The following is a 16352-nucleotide window of genomic DNA, read 5'->3' as shown; positions in this document are numbered from 1 at the left end:
TTTAAAAAAAAAAAAAAATTATACACAAAAGAAAACACCAAGACAATACCAACTGATGGTTGACATTTACCCTTGCAGGTGGTTGATTAATACCACTAATTCCCCTTCCTGTAGAATATGCCATTGGTGGAACTGGTGTTGGTTGAAGCAGACTTCCTATCACTCTCCCTCTCTGTATATGATTCATCTAATTAAAATATGTTATAAGTTACAAAAAAAAAAAAAAAAAAAAAAAAAAAAAAAAAAAAAAACCAAGGCTATACCAGCTGATGGTTAACATTCATCCTTGCAGGTGGTAGATTCATATTACTAACTCCCCTTCCTGCAGAATATGCCGTTGGTGGAACTGGTGTTGGTTGACTCAGATTTCCCATCCCCCTCCCTCTCTGTATATGATTCATTCAATTATAATATGTGAAAAAAAAACTTGAAAAAAGAAAAAAGAAAATAAAAAAAAAGAACAAACTAAAAAAATAATTATACTTGTTGCTGGGTCACATTGACCCCAACATGTGGCTAACGCATACTACTGACTCCAATACCCTTTCCTCTCCCTCTTTTTATATGATTCATTCAAAAAAAAAAAAAAAATAGGTTATATGCAAACAAACAAATAAATAAAAACTGAACAAAGGGAAAAATAATAATTAAAAAAAAAAACTATACATGTTGCTTGTTCGCATTGACACCAATTTACATTCCTCTCCCACTCTTTATATGATTCATTAAAACAAATAAAAAAGGTTATAAGCTGAAAAATACAACCTAAAAAATAAATAATAATAATAATAATAATAATAATAATAATAATAATTATTATTATTATTATACCTGCTGCTGGTTCACATTGACTCCAACCTGTGGTTGACTCATACTATTTACTCTCATTCCCATTCCTATCCCTCTCTTTATATGATTCATTCCAAAAAAATAAAATATTAATAAATAAAATAAAATTATAAGCTGAAAAAAAACCCGCAGAGAATAAAAATAACTAAACAAAATAATTATACCTATTGTCGGTTCATATCGACTCCCCTTCCAATTCCCCTCCCTCTCTATATATGATTAATTTAAATACTTTATGAAATTAACTAAAATAATGAGCTCTAAAAACAATCAATAAAAGTATACCTGCTGCTCATTCATACATGAACGGTCTGCAGTTGCTTAACTACTTTGAGTGATGTTGTTTCTTCTAACTTGTGGCTGACACAACAAAAGTTATAGAACAAGTTAAATAAAATAAGATTTCATATAATTTATTGAAATAAAACAAGCAATAGAACATGGAATACATGCTGCTTGTGGTTAACATTGGCCTGTGTGCTACACCCTTTATTTCTCACTTCTGCTATTTGACATGTCCTCCTATTATGCCCAAATGCTTTACATATCTTATATCTCACAGTTAGAGACCTTCTCACCTCACTAACATCTGCAGTTAGCTCATCAACTTCTCTTCTTCTGTTCTTTCTAGGTCTGCCAGGTAACCTTCTTAAAGTTGGAGGATCTACTCGTTCAGCCTTAGTAGATGGCCATAATTCTTGATCAACAATTGGATGGATCATGTTTTCATAAGCAGCCAAGTACTGCCTATTGGTGTAGAATGAATCATAGAACCTCTCAATGTTATACATATTATAAGCAATAGTTGTTGTTGTATGCTTACATGGAAAACCATTGACTTGCCATGAATTGCAAATACAAGTCCTCCTACCAAGGTGAATGACATATATAAATCCCTGATCCATGACCTCATATTCTTCACCACTAGCAAATATTACAGTGCAAGTCCTTGAATCTTCCAAAACTTTGTTCAACTTCTTCCTTATGTTTAGGGGTGACCATTCCTGAAAAGTCACCCTTTTTCAAATCTTTTTTGTATCCTTTCCATCAGTTTAGTCCTTATTCCATCCAACAAAGTTAAAATGGGTTTATGTCTAAGTTCACCCACCCAACTATTGAAGCTCTCTGCCATGTTGATTGTCACATGATCACTTTTAACCCTCTCTTTAAATGCATGCCTAGACTAACTCTCAACTAAAACATTTCTCATTAACCAATCATAACCTTTAGGTGACAACTCCCTCAAATGGTTCATAGCTTCCTGAAAATCAAGCGCATTATATGCCCTAACAGCCCTCCAAAAATATCTTTTTACCATCAACCCAGGGTAGTTCTTCTTAAAGTTATTAAAGAGATGTCTACAACATCTCTTATGAGAAGCATCAAGAAAAATGTTGGTTATTGCTTGTTCAAGACCCTATTGAATCCATACATGACATACATGTTCATGTTATTAACAATTTAAATAAGAATACAACAAAAAAAAAATTAAATAAGAGAGGAATATACCTTCTGCATGTCTGACATGAAACACCAATGCCTTGGTTCAGTCCCAGTAGCAATAACGGTGTGCAAGTGATTCTGAAAGAATGTCCAGCTACTTTCACTCTCACTGTCCACCACACCAAATGCAATAGGAAATAGTCCATTATTCCCATCAAGGGCAATTATAACTAACAACACACCTTTATGGACACCCTTGAGGTGGCATCCATCCAATCCTATAAAAAGCCTTCAACCTTCTAGGAAGCCATTTTTCATTGCCTCAAATGAGATAAAAATTCTTTGGAATTCTGGTGTGGATGTGGGAGTTGGCCAGTGGTGCTCAAATTCTACCAAGCTTCCTGGGTTTGATTTTATAACCTCAGTAGCATACATAGGGAGAAAACTATAACTCTTCCCATGGTTTCCCTCAAGCTCATCTAGAACCTTCTTTTTTGCTCTATCAAGTTGCATCCTATGAGCTTCAACCCCATACTCTGTATGAACTGCATCATATAAAGAACTTAAACTGATGTTTGGTGTCTCTTGTAATACCCCTAATTTTCAAAAGGATAAAATTGGAATTTAAATTTTATTTTGTGTGAAATTTTAATTTGTTTTTGTGGCTAGGTGCTTATGTGTCACATTGGTTATTTGTTGGATTTTATTTTAATTAATTGTTGGTTTTATTTTATTGGTTGATTTAAATAGATTGTTTTCTTTACTTGTATTTTTTTTAATTAAATTAATTTGGCTTGTGTGTTTAAATGGATTAATTTAGTAATTATTAATTTTGATATAAATAAGTTAAATGAGTTTTGGTTATTACGTTAGTTAACTAGGGTCTCTAGGAAGATAGTGTGTTTAACCGACATGGATACATCTTGGTTGCTTTATAGCCGACTTGGGGTAACGTTAGGACTCTGTCTCTATTATTACAAGAATGAGGATTTTAGAATTTAAGTCTATAAATACAACCATTATGCTGTAGTCTAGGATTTACGCTCATAACTCATAGAACAAAAACGGGGAGATAATTCTGTAAAAACAAAGGGTGGAAGGAACAGAACACTATATGGGTGGCAAAGAGAAGAATAGAGGGGACCAAGGTGGGATTTTGGTGGACTATTCCAGATCACTAGGAGGCTTTACAGAGGTTCGTGTTGCCGGAACAGTGGACACGACGCCGAGATTTCATAATTGAAATCACAGGCAAGTTCTATTCTCTCTCTATCCCTTTGTCCTATGTTTTGTGCATACCTAGATGTCTCTAGGATTTTAGTTGAATTTTAATCTAATCTGGCATGCGAAATATATGTCAAGTTGATTATCAGTATGTATATGGTTATTTAAAACAATTCTTGAATGACTTGTGTTTGGTTTGTTTTAAGTTTACACATTGGTTCTGTTTTAATGAATGATTTAATTTGTATTATTATAAACAAGGGATTAGGATGTCATGGAATATATATATAACACTCCCCCTTGGGGTCCACAATACTACACTAAGAATATGCCTCGTTAAAACCTTACTAAGAAAAACCCAGTGGAACAAAACCCTAGTGAAGGAAAAAGAGTACAGTATCTTTGTGTATGGTATTGCATAGATTAAAACTGCCTCATTAAAACCTTGCCAGGAAAACCCAGTAGGATAAAACCTGGATGAAGGAAAAAGAGTACAGTATGCTAATACCTCTTTGATCAATTGTTCCCCCTCATTAGTTCAACCCCGAAGATCCTTTAGTTGACGCATTCCAATGTTGTCCACTAACTTCTTGAATGTTGTAGTTGGAAGCGCTTTAGTAAATAAATCTGCTAGATTATCACTAGAGCGTATCTGCCGAACATCGATATCACAGCTCTTTTGAAGCTCGTGTGTGGAAAGGAATTTTGGTGAAATGTGCTTGGTTTTGTCACTTTTTTATGTATCCTCCTCTTACTTGTGCAATACATGTTGTATTATCTTCATATAATATTGTTGGACTATCTTTGATTGAGGAGAGTCTACATGATTCTCAAATATGTTGTATAACAAATCTTAACCAAACACACTCTCTACCTGCTTCATGAATTGCGAGTATCTCAGAGTGATTTGAGGAAGTTGCAGTCATGGTCTGTTTCATAGATCGCCATGATATAGCAGTACCACCACAAGTAAACAAGTACCCTGTTTGTGATCGGGCTGTATGTGGGTTGGAAAGATAACCTACATCTGCGTATCCGATCAACTGGGGCTTTGATTTTCTTAAATAAAACAACCCCATATCAGTCGTTCCCCGAAGGTAACGCATAATGTGCTTGACTCCATTCCAATGTCTTCGAGTTGGTGCAGAACTATATCGTGCTAGTAAGTTGGTGGCAAATGCTATATTAGGTCTGGTACAATTGGTAAGGTACATTAGAGCACCGATTGCACTAAGATATGGTACTTCAGGACCAAGAACTTCTTCGCTTTCTTTCAGAGGGCGAAAAGGATCTTTCTTAACATCAAGTGATCGGACAATCATTGGAGAACTCAAGGGGTGAGCTTTATCCATATAAAAGCGCTTTAGGACTTTTTCAGTGTATGTTGGCTGATAGATAAGAATTTCACTTGGTAAATGTTCGATCTGCAGGCCGAGACAAAATTTTGTTCTACCAAGATCTTTCATTTTGAATTCTTTCTTTAAATAATTAGCAATCGTGGTGAGCTCTTCAGGAGTTCCCACAAGATTTAGATCGTCAACATATACAGCTATAATGGCAAATCCAGATCTTGATTTCTTGATGAAAATGCATGGACAAACTTGATTATTCACATACCATTCTTTTAGTAAATACTCGCTCAGTCAATTATACCACATGCTTCCGAATTGTTTCAATCAGTACAAGGATCGTTGTAGTTTGATCGAATACATGGTACGTGGTTTTAAGCTATTTGCTTCAGGCATTATAAATCCTTCAGGGAGTTTCATATATATGTCACTATCTAGTGATCCATATAAATAAGCTGTAACCATGTCCATCAGACGCATATCCAGTCCTTCTGAGACTGTCAAACTGATCAAGAAGCGAAATGTGATTGCATCCATCACAGGAGAGTATGTCTCCTCATAATTAATACCAGGTCTCCGCGAGAAACCTTGGGCTACAAGTCGGGCTTTGAATCTTACAATTTCATTTTTCTTATTATATTTCCTTATAAATACCCATTTGTACCCTACAGGCATGACATCTTCAGGTGTCTGGACTACAGGTCCAAATACTTCACGTTTAGTGAATGGGTTTAGTTCTGCCTGTATTGCTTCTTTCCATTTTGGCCAATCATTCCTACGTCGACACTCTTCAACGTTTTGAGGTTCAGGATCCTTATTATCATCTGCAATATCAAGAGCAACTGCAAAGGAGAATATATCGTTAATAATGACTATATTTCTATCCCACAATTCTCTATAGTTTATTGAGATCTCATTATTTTCAGGTACCAGTGCCTCTTCAGGGGCTTGTACCACTTCCAGGGCATATGCCACTTCCGGGGCATGCATATTTTCTGGGGCTACTTACTTATAAAATTTAGATTGATCAATCATTTTCGTTGTTCCTTTTGCAAGTGTGACCTCTTCAGGAGCGCCAATTTCTTTTGCAAGTGTGACCTTTCCAGGAGCGCCAATTTCTTTATTTGATTTCTCTTGTACTTTCTTCTTCCGGGGAATAATGTCTTTTGCACCGACTGGTCTACCACGCTTCTGGTGTGTCTTAGATGCATTTGCAACAACATTGACAGACAGTCCTATAGGGACATCAATTCTTGCTGGAATGTTTGCAACTGGTATATGTGATTTCATCACTTTCTTTGTGTCAATGAATGCATCAGGTAATTGATTTACAATACTTTGCAAATGAATGATCCTTTGAACTTCTAGTTCACATTGATTTGTGCAAGAATCTAAATGAGATAAAGTCGAGACATTCCAATTAATAACTCGTTGCTCTTCTGGCTTTTTTTTTTCTCCCCCTAATGGAGGGAAAACAGACTCATCGAAATGACAGTCGGCAAACCGTGCCTTAAAATTATCACCTGTCATAAGTTCAAGATATCTAATAATAGATGGAGAATTAAAACCTACATAAATACCAAGTCGTCATTGAGGACCCATTTTGGTGCGTTGTGGGGGTGCAATGGGAACATATAAAGCGCAACCAAAAACTCGTAAGTGAGAGATACTTGGTTATTGACCAATCACAAGTTGCAGTAGTGAAAAACTATGATATGCAGTTGGTCTAATGCGTACTAGTGATGCTGCATGTAATATCGCATGTCCCCAAGCAGAAACAGGTAGTTTAGTTCTCATGAGTAATGGTCTAGCTATTAACTGAAAACGTTTGATAAAAGATTCTGCAAGACCATTTTGGGTGTGAGTGTGTGTAACAAGATGTTGACATGCAATAGTCATCAAATGATTGAGATGTAAATTCTCCGGTATTATCAAGACGGATAGTTTAGATTGGATAATTTGGAAATTGTGCTCACAATCGGATTATTTGAGCAAGGAATCGAGCAAATGCAACATTACGAGTAGAAAGTAAACTTACGTGTGACCACCGTGTTGATGCATCAATTAAGACTATAAAATACCGAAATGGTCCACACGCTGGATGAATTGGTCCACATATATCCCTTTGAATTCGTTGTAAAAATGGTAGGCATTCAACGTCGACCTTGGAAGGTGATGGTCTGACTATTAATTTACCCTGTGAACAAGCGGTACAAGGATAATCATTTGCTAAAAGAATCTTTTGGTTCTTTAGTTGATGACCATGTGAATTTTCAATGATTCGGCGTATCGTTGTTGACCCAGGATAACCAAGGCGATTATGCCAAAGTATAAAAATATTTGGGTCGGAGCACTTCTGGTGCGTCACTGCATGTGACTCAATTACTCTTATATTTGTATAATATAACCTAGAAGATAAAGCAGGGAGTTTTTCTAATACATGCTTCTGGCATGTAATACAGAGATATTCAACGCCCCCTTCATTTATAGTCTCAATATGATAACCGTTGAGACGTATATATTTAAAACTTAATAAATTTCTTTTGGATTTGGTAGAGTATAGAGCATCATCAATATTCAATTGTGTTCCACATGGTCACACAATGATAGCTCTTCCAGAGCCTTCAATTAGATCTGCTGGACCTGATATTGTATTGACACAAGCTTCAACTAATGTTATACTCGAAAAATATTTTCTATTTCGGAGTATAGTGTGCGTTGTTGCACTGTCTGCCAGACATATATCTTCATCATTTATCTTGGGTACAGTCAATGCCTTAGTCAGATCCATGCTTCTTCATATACACAAAATATATATTTCATTACTTCAAACTTGAAATACAAACTAAATTTACATACAAGATAGCCAAAATAAAAACATATTAGAGATAACATGCTAGAGAAGGACGCATTAATTGGTATGGACATTTCCATCACCAATAAAATGATCAATACTACTACTAGTATCAGCAAAGAAATCAGAAACATCAAAGTGAGTAATATCAGTTGGTAAATCGTCATCCACAAAATTCATTTCAATTTCCTTTCATTCTTCCTTATCATTCATTGAGGCACAATAAAGATCAGCTAGATGTTTGGGCATACGATAGGTACGCGACCAATGACCTTTCATTCCACACCTATAGCAAGGCTTGTCATTATATATCTCAGGAGCTTTGTTCTGTAAAGCTTTTTCTTTTGCCTGCTTGGTCGCATTTGAATTCCACTTCTGGTGGGACGGTGTGGAGTTCTTTCTGGGAACCAATGAGGAATTATGACCACCACGATTATTTCTATTGCAACCGTATCCATGACCACCACGACGTCCGTGTCCACGTCCACGTCCATGGCCGTGAAATGATGACACATTCGCTTCTAGGAATGGTACAGATCCAGTGGGACGGGACTGGTGGTTTTGCATCAAAAGCTCATTATTCTGTTCAGCCACCAACAAACAAGAAATCAGCTCAGAATATTTGGTAAATCTGCGCTCTTTATATTGCTGCTGCAGGAGCACATTTGAGGCATGAAATGTGGAGTATGTTTTAAATAAACATAATTTCAATTGTGAGCTGATTTTAAATAAAGCTGAATTGTATTCACTTACACTTTTAAAATCCTGCAATCGCAGGTGGATATAGTCATAACGAGCTTTTGGAAGGATCACAGTTTTTTAATGCTCATATCATCCTTTCAGATTTTTCCATAGTGTAAGTGGATCCTTAACCGTGAAATACTCTGTTTTTAATTCCTCATTGAGGTGATGGTGAAGAAAGATCATGGTTTTCGCGCGATCCTGCAGGGACGCATTATTTTCTTCCTTAATTGTTTCACCGAGATTCATGACATCCAAGTGGATCTCGGCATCAAGGATCCATGACAAGTAGTTTTTGCCCGAGATATCAAGTGCCACAAATTCAAGCTTGGTAAGATTTGACATTATGAACTATAAATGATAAAATAACATAGTTAGAATTATTTCACAAAAAGAATAATCAATTTGAGATTATAAAAATAATGCCGTCACTGTAATGTGATTTGCCAATAAATATATAATGTCAAAAGTTAATTATGCACTTTCAGTAAACAAAACAATAACAAAAAGACAAAATATGTTTACACTAAAAGGCACATATAATTTATTTTTCTACGTTTTGCAAAACTTCAGGTTTGTAAGGGTACTCAGTGTAAATGACTTCAGGTCAAAGAATTTCAGATTCATTTGGACTTTAGGCCAACAAATTTTGCGAAACTTTGGGTTTGCAAAGAGTACCAAATATTTTTGAAACTTCAGGCTCACAAAGAATATACTAATATATGCAAAATTTCGAGTTTGCAAATTAAATAATTTAGTATTTGCGAGACTTCGGGCTCAACAATTTACTTTTCAAGAATGGACAAAAATATTCTAATATAAATAAATAAATAAATAGTTGCGAGACTGCAGGCTCAACAATTTTAATTATATGTAAAATTTGAACAACAGTTTAATATAAATAATTATTTTTCTTACCCTTTGAAGTGAGAAAGAAAAATAGAATTTTTTCTCAGTTGACAGAGCCTCGTGTTGATAACATGTTGTGAATATATAAATATATATATAAAGTAATATTCAGACAGAGATATATTGAGTGAGAGCTTATAGACACAGATAGAGAGTAAAAAAAGTGGGGAAACTATTATTCATTAAACTGCTCCAAAAGCATCAGGCGACATGGCCTTTTATAGGCTCCAAACATTAGCTTCCCAAGCAAGCCTTATTATGGCTTTCATTATAAGCAAAAGTGGGCTTCCTTTGTACGCCCAAGAATGTCCATATTGTGGGCCCCATATATATAACACCATATCTAATTTGCTGATATATATATACATATATATATCTTAGGAGTGACAAACGGGCGGGTTAGTCCAAGTTTGGGCTAGATTGAAAATGAGTCAAAACTTATATTCAACCTATTCAGAACGGGTAAAAAATATATAGGGTCAACTCGTTATAACCCGTGAACCCATTAATTATTATTTTTAAACTATTTTTTATTTTAATTATTTTTAATTTATAATTATAATTATTTTTAATTTTATAAAAATTTAATTTTTAAATTTTTTACTTATTTTTAATTATTTTATTATTATTTTTATTTTAAATTTTTTTCGGAAAGTTTTAAAATTTTATTTAATAACAAATAAAAAAACAATCTCAAACTCAGCAATAGTTATCGACTCGTTTTAGAGAGAGAAGTGAAGAAAAGAGAAGAAATTTCTAGAGAGAGAAACTTAGAGAGATGGGATTAATGAGAGAGAAATTTAGTTTGAGGATCGTGAGTGAGAGATTGTAATATAGAATAGATGCGTGTTGTGTGTCTATTATATGATGGGTGAAATATGAGTTGAATATGGATATTCATAATCAACCCATTTTGACCCTCAAATTAAGTAATTAAAAATTATTCAATTTATTTTTAACCCATTTTAAATATGGTTAACTCAAAATTATTAAAAAGCGGACGGATATGAGCGGGTTGATGGATTGTGACCCATTTTGCCACCCGTACTTACAACAGATCAACGTTCCATATTTACTGTACTAATATATAAACAAATAAACATATCTAAAAAGTTTGCCTCTTGACAAATTAATATGGATAATGAAACTCAAGAAATTAAATTTAATTTTGTACTTTTAATATTACACTTTTTTTTTAATATATTGTTTGCATTTAAGTGTAGTCAAACTTTATACTGATGCTATCTGAGACGACTCGATGAAGGAAAAGATTTTAAATGCTTAATTAAATCTATTATCGTTTCCACTTTTGCTACTGGAGGAGGATGATACAATTATTTAAACTCTATCTTGACAGGAAGGAAAAATAGAGTTTAATTCATCGATCTTGTCACTAAATATGAGGTTGACCTTTGATGAATGGACCAAGAAATTAAACCATTTTTTACAAGGGTCATTATTTATTTATTTATTTATTTTATTTTATTTTTTTTGAATAAATAAGCATGCAACGAAGGAGAAAACTTTACAAATGTATATGGAGCATTCCCAAGGAAACATTGGGCCAAAAGCCCATACCAAAAAGAAATATCAAAAAACTATAGGCAACAAGCCCGTAGCAAAAACTTGGCATTGAGAACTAATTTCAATTCTATTATTATTTAAGTTGGTTTGGTTAGCATGAAGTAGAAGTAGAGTTAGAAGGAAAAGAAATAAATAAATAAATAATATTTTTAGGTGTTTGGTTAGATGGAAATGAAACTTTTGGAATAAGCAGGATTCCAGCAAGTTGTTTATTTTTTTTATTTTCTCCAAAACTTTTCTGGTATAGAATACAAGAAAATTTTAGTTTCTTGAACTTCTAATAGATTTGTATAGGGTAATAATTTAGAAGACATGTTTGTAAAAGGAAATTAATCTATTATATCTAATTTGAGTATGTCTATTAACTTTCCAAATATTGGTTTAACTATATATTTGAAAGGAAGCATTTAAGATTAACTTTAAAAAAAATGATGAAGTCTCCCTATAAACAATTTAAAAAATGGATATAAATAAGAATAAAGTGAAAAAAAACATTCCCTATACACAACTAAATATCTAACAAGTTTGCCTCCTTGACAAATTAAAATGGATAATGAAACTCAATATATTAAATTAAATTTTGTACTTTCAATATTACATTTAAGTGTAATAGCTGATGCTTTCTAAAACAACACGCCTAAGGAAAAAATTTTAAATGCTTAATTAAATCTATTATCATTTTCACTTTGCTACATGACTGGAGGAGGAGTATACAATTATTTAAACTCTATCGATCACGACAGTGAAGGGAAAATAGAGTTTAATTCATCGATCTTGTCACTAAATAAGAGGCTGAACTTTGATGCTTGGACCAAGAAATTAAACCATTTTGTACGAGGGTCATTTTTTTTTTTTTTTTTTTTTTTTGGGTTAAATAAGTATGAGAAAACTTTACAAATGTATATGGAGCATTCCCAAGGAAAACATTGGACCAAAAGCCCATACCAAAAACAAAAAAAAATAAAGGCAACAAGCCCATAGCGAAAAAAAAAAAAAAAAAAAAAAAAAAGGCAACAACAAGCCCATAGCAAAACCTTGGCATTGAGAACTAATTTGGTTATTTTAAGTCTCATTATTCATTAATTACTCTTTCTCTATTTTCAAGAAACGTGAAAAATATAACCCACTTTAAAATAAAAGCAACCTTTTAAAGATAAAATTATCCTTTAAATCTTTTTTAATTATCTTTCTTGTATGTCCTCCCTCAGTCCATATACGCGTGTCTATATATATATATATTTTTTAATGCCTTTGTTTCTTTCTTTTTTATTTCAATTGTGGCCGCTAGTTATTTTTTTCCTTCTTTTTTTTCCTAAATTGTTGCCATTAGCCTTTTTACCCGTCCTTCCTTTCAGATATATATATATATATTCAGTTTATATATATTAAAAGGGGCTAATGGCGAAAACTGAAAATATATATATATATATAGAAACTGAATGGAACGATCGATTTGTCTTAAGGCATATGTAACTATTTTATTTAAATCAACAAAGAGAAAAATAAACTGCTAAAAAAAATCAATTTGTCCTTTAGGCTTCATAAATAGATGCAAGCAAAAATACAAATTATTCTTAATGCATCTAATTTGTTTAATACAATCAAAAAAAAAAATAAATTGTTAAAATAGATCAATTCGTTATTTAGGCTTCCTAAATCCATGTAAGCTAAGCCTAGGAAGAGTTTAAACTAATGTAAAGGAGGCAAAGAAGGGCGCCAAGTAGGTTCGAAGTAAGGTACTATTCTATCGTTTGCCATGACAGTTCCATTTCCATGATACTGAATTCGTTCCACTCTTCGAGTCTCAAAATCATAGCAAAACATGACGCTTCCCCGCCGGAGATACACCAGTTTTGAATTCCGAGGATGAAACGCATTCAGACGAGGATATTTTTTAAGCCGACGAAGGTAAGGATCACCACCAGTGGCGCGATAGTTAATGATGTTCAACATCTTGTAATCCACAACTTCCTTCAGCATCCATTCACTGCTTGGTATAGTGTGACATAAACTATAACTAGAAAGCTTCTTTTTGAGATCCCAGACTATGAATTGAACTTCGTCATTTACGGCAAACCGTAGACAACCATCCGGTGATTGTCCCAATATAAAATTCATAAATGGCTGATGCTCTTTCTTGCTGCAATGAGCAGGCAACCTTATCAGCCAGAGACGATTTTCCCCCATGTTGGGATCATAAGCGACGAAATGACCACTAACTTTCCAGTAGAAGATCCCATCTACTGACCGACCTCCACACGACTTCCCACATGAAAATTCAGATGGAGAAGTGAGAAATGATTCACTCCATTCGCCTGTTCGAGAAGAGAAAGTTTCTATATGTAATCTGTCATATGTGGTTGGCTGCTCTTTCTCAAAGAAAGCTCCAATTACTTTGAAATGTACCGCACCATCTTTGATACATTCTTCACAAGACAAATTCACAAAGGATGGACCGTGTCCATTGTTTGGTGTAGGAAGAGCAAACCATTGGTTTCTGATGGGATTACAAACGAAGTAATTGAAACCCTTGACCGTTTCTAAATTGCATAGTATTAGGCCTTCAGGAGAACTATCTATAACTAAATAGTTTTCAATGTAATCCAACTTTGTAACTTTCCTTTCTTTACAATTTCGAAGGAATGAAAGCTTAAGTATTGACTGATCATTGGCGAGAGTAACCCGAAAGAATCCCAACAATGGGGGAGGAGAATTCTTTCTCTGGGACTGGTAATTGATGCAGAAAATAGGATCAGAGATCAAACGGTTCCATGTCTTGGATACACACTTGAACTTGAAGACGGAGTGTAGAGGCAATCGAAGCAAAATCTCATTTACAAGGTCATCGCAGTGTGACACAACTTCCACACTGCTAAAGCAGCTGCTGCTGTACACCATTCTCCTGAAAATTAAGGTGAGATTGTCAATTGAGCAAGTAGAATAGGTGATATATCCAAAAGGAGATCAATAAACAAACAAATAGAAATTAAAATCACACACCAAAAAAAAAAAAAAGAAAGATAATGTGACAGACAAAAAAAAAAAAAAAACTGAATAAAATAAAGTAATTGTAACGACTAGAGAAGCTAAAAATAGTTTCATTTTAACTAAAATAAAAATTATGAACATGTACCAAAACCAAAACACAGCATAAATCTAATCCCGCAAGGTACAGCTAGCATCAGCTCCACTCCCAAACCAGGAAAAAAAATAAAAAATAAACATTTTTTTACCCATAAATTGCATACCCAGTCGGCATAATTCATCAACAAAAGGAGATCAAAGAAATTAAAATCAAACACCCAAAAAGAAAGATAATTGGACTGAAAAAATTTAAGGAAATAATGGTAACAGATATAAAAACTAAATTCTGAACTTTTACCGGAACAAAACACACCTCTAAACCTACCCAAAAAAAAAAAAAAAAAACACACAACTCTAATCTGTGCAGCTAGCATCAGCTCAACCCCAACCCAAAAGAAGAAGGAACCCCCGAAAAAAAAAATTAATAACACATTCTTACCCATTAATTGTATACCCAATCGGCACAATTCAACAACAAATGGAATTTACAACACAAAACCCAAAACAAAATGATCCAAATTTAATACGAAGAAAAACATCAAATAATGAGATTCGAGTGAAATTGGATCCCAAATAGATCGAAATTATGATTTACCTCAACTTGAAGAAACCGATCTGAGGGAACTACGGATTGGATTTGGCTTCTCCAAGGGAGTTACACTTCCCGTGTGTGTGTGTGTGTATATATATATATATATATTTATTTATTTATAAGCTGTTTGACCATCCTAGTAATAGTAGGAAAAGAAGTTGCCAATCAGTTAATTTCCTAATCACATAACAAAAAAAAAATATATTATATAAATAACTTCTAACTAATACAATTAAGGACACAAATTAAAAATAAATAAAAATACATGATTTTGTAAAATGACAAAAAAAAGATACAAGTTAAACAAATCCTAAACTAACACAATTAAGGAAACAAGTTAAATTTTTTTATAAATACATGATTTTGTAAAATAACAAAAAAGGATACAAGTTAAAATAATCTCTCTCAGTTCTCTTATCTCTCTCTTCAATTAGGTGTTGGCATCTGCTAACCTGCGCCAAACACCATTGCTTGTCCATTTATAGATGGAGTTTCAATAGCAGCAAGGTACCCGAATATGAAAATACCTTAAACAGACGCAAAATTTCAATTTCCCAAATTGAGCATTACTTCATTTATTTAAGATAAGACATGTATATGAGAACTCATTCCTGATTTTCTTTCATAGATCAAACAAACTTGAAATGCACCTTCTCAAAGATAGAAGGTGCTTGCAAAGTTGGATCAGTGAATGAGGTTGCAGGAGTACATGTGAGGGTGTAAACGTCCAAGTGGTTAAGATTAAAATTGTACTTTTCAAAAGTGAGTAAGGTTTATTTGGACATTTTACAATAAGAAATGGTAATTTTGATATATTTTTTTTTTTTCAAATTAGTTGACTTTTGACATGCCTAACAGTCAACTAACAAAGGAGATATGAGGGCAAAGTTTACCAAACTTGAAGGGAGGTTCCCTTTCTTTTTCACTGGTTTAATCTATTAGCAATTTTTGACAGTCAACTAACAAAGGAGATATGAGGGCAAAGTTTACCAAACTTGAAGGGAGGTTCCCCTTTCTTCTTCACTGGTTTAATCTATTAGCAATTTTTGACAAACGTGAAGGGAGTTAAGAGTACTTCACCTTTAAACGTAATAACTTTAAAATTAGTCAAGTGACCATAAAGTTTCAAAAAGTCGTTTAGTGACTATTTGAGAATAAATTTTATTAATACCTTTTTATTGACAAACATCACATAATAATTATCTTCTCTTATCTATTTTTGGGAACAAATCCTTGATACTCAATCATTATACAAATTCTATAAAAATAAGTGTTCATTTTATAAATCTCTCTAAAATGTATCAAACTCAAAAAAAAAAAAAAAAAAAATCTTCTCCTCCTTTGGATCCATACTGTTTTTCTCTCTCTCTACAGTTTCTTCTTCTGTTCTCACGAGAATAGCTATTGATAAGTAAGGCTGCAAATGAACTGAGTTGTTCATGAACAACTCGGGCTCGACTTGCTAAGAGTTTGGCTGGACTCATTCGTTAAGAAAATGAGCCGAGCTCAAGCCCAATTTCTAGGCTCGTTTAGTAAACAAGCCGAGCCCAAAAAAAGTTAAGCGCTCATATGGGCTCGTGAATATGAACTCATTTAGGCTCGTGAATAAGGCTTGTTTATTAGCCATTTATAAATTTTTGATCCAGCCCATAAATGTGAGTCCATTACAATTATACATGATAGGCCCAGTTGAAAACTATTACTACAATCTAAATAACAAAGC

General features: G+C 33.6%; 2 protein-coding genes across 2 annotated transcripts; both read right to left on the bottom strand.

Annotated features, from left to right (window-relative positions):
• Positions 1-7911: 7911 nt before the first annotated feature.
• LOC132272847 (uncharacterized) lies at positions 7912-8805 on the bottom strand. Its single transcript, XM_059773926.1, has 3 exons — positions 8593-8805; positions 8473-8484; positions 7912-8370 (listed from the first exon to the last, which is right to left on the bottom strand). Exons 1-3 carry the CDS (start codon positions 8803-8805, stop codon positions 7912-7914), a joined length of 684 nt encoding a protein of 227 aa, XP_059629909.1.
• A 3646-nt stretch (positions 8806-12451) lies between these two features.
• On the bottom strand, positions 12452-14915 carry LOC132274388 (F-box protein At5g03970-like). Its single transcript, XM_059775657.1, has 2 exons — positions 14633-14915; positions 12452-13855 (listed from the first exon to the last, which is right to left on the bottom strand). The coding sequence occupies exon 2, from the start codon at positions 13849-13851 to the stop codon at positions 12643-12645; it is 1209 nt and encodes a 402-aa protein (XP_059631640.1). The 5' UTR covers positions 13852-13855; positions 14633-14915; the 3' UTR covers positions 12452-12642.
• Positions 14916-16352: the final 1437 nt, after the last annotated feature.

This window comes from Cornus florida, unplaced genomic scaffold, assembly GCF_030987335.1.
Source record: "Cornus florida cultivar Cherokee Brave unplaced genomic scaffold, ASM3098733v1 CherokeeBrave_3.0.0_Hap2_Chr09, whole genome shotgun sequence".
Classification (NCBI taxonomy): Eukaryota; Viridiplantae; Streptophyta; class Magnoliopsida; order Cornales; family Cornaceae; genus Cornus; species Cornus florida.
Note: the sequence above shows the minus strand (reverse complement) of the source record. Positions and strands in the feature narration are given on the sequence as shown.

Bases quoted from the DNA above. Each gene is read 5' to 3' on its own strand.
- LOC132272847 (XM_059773926.1), bottom strand. From the start codon at position 8,805: ATGTCAAATCTTACCAAGCTTGAATTTGTGGCACTTGATATCTCGGGC.
- LOC132274388 (XM_059775657.1), bottom strand. From the start codon at position 13,851: ATGGTGTACAGCAGCAGCTGCTTTAGCAGTGTGGAAGTTGTGTCACAC.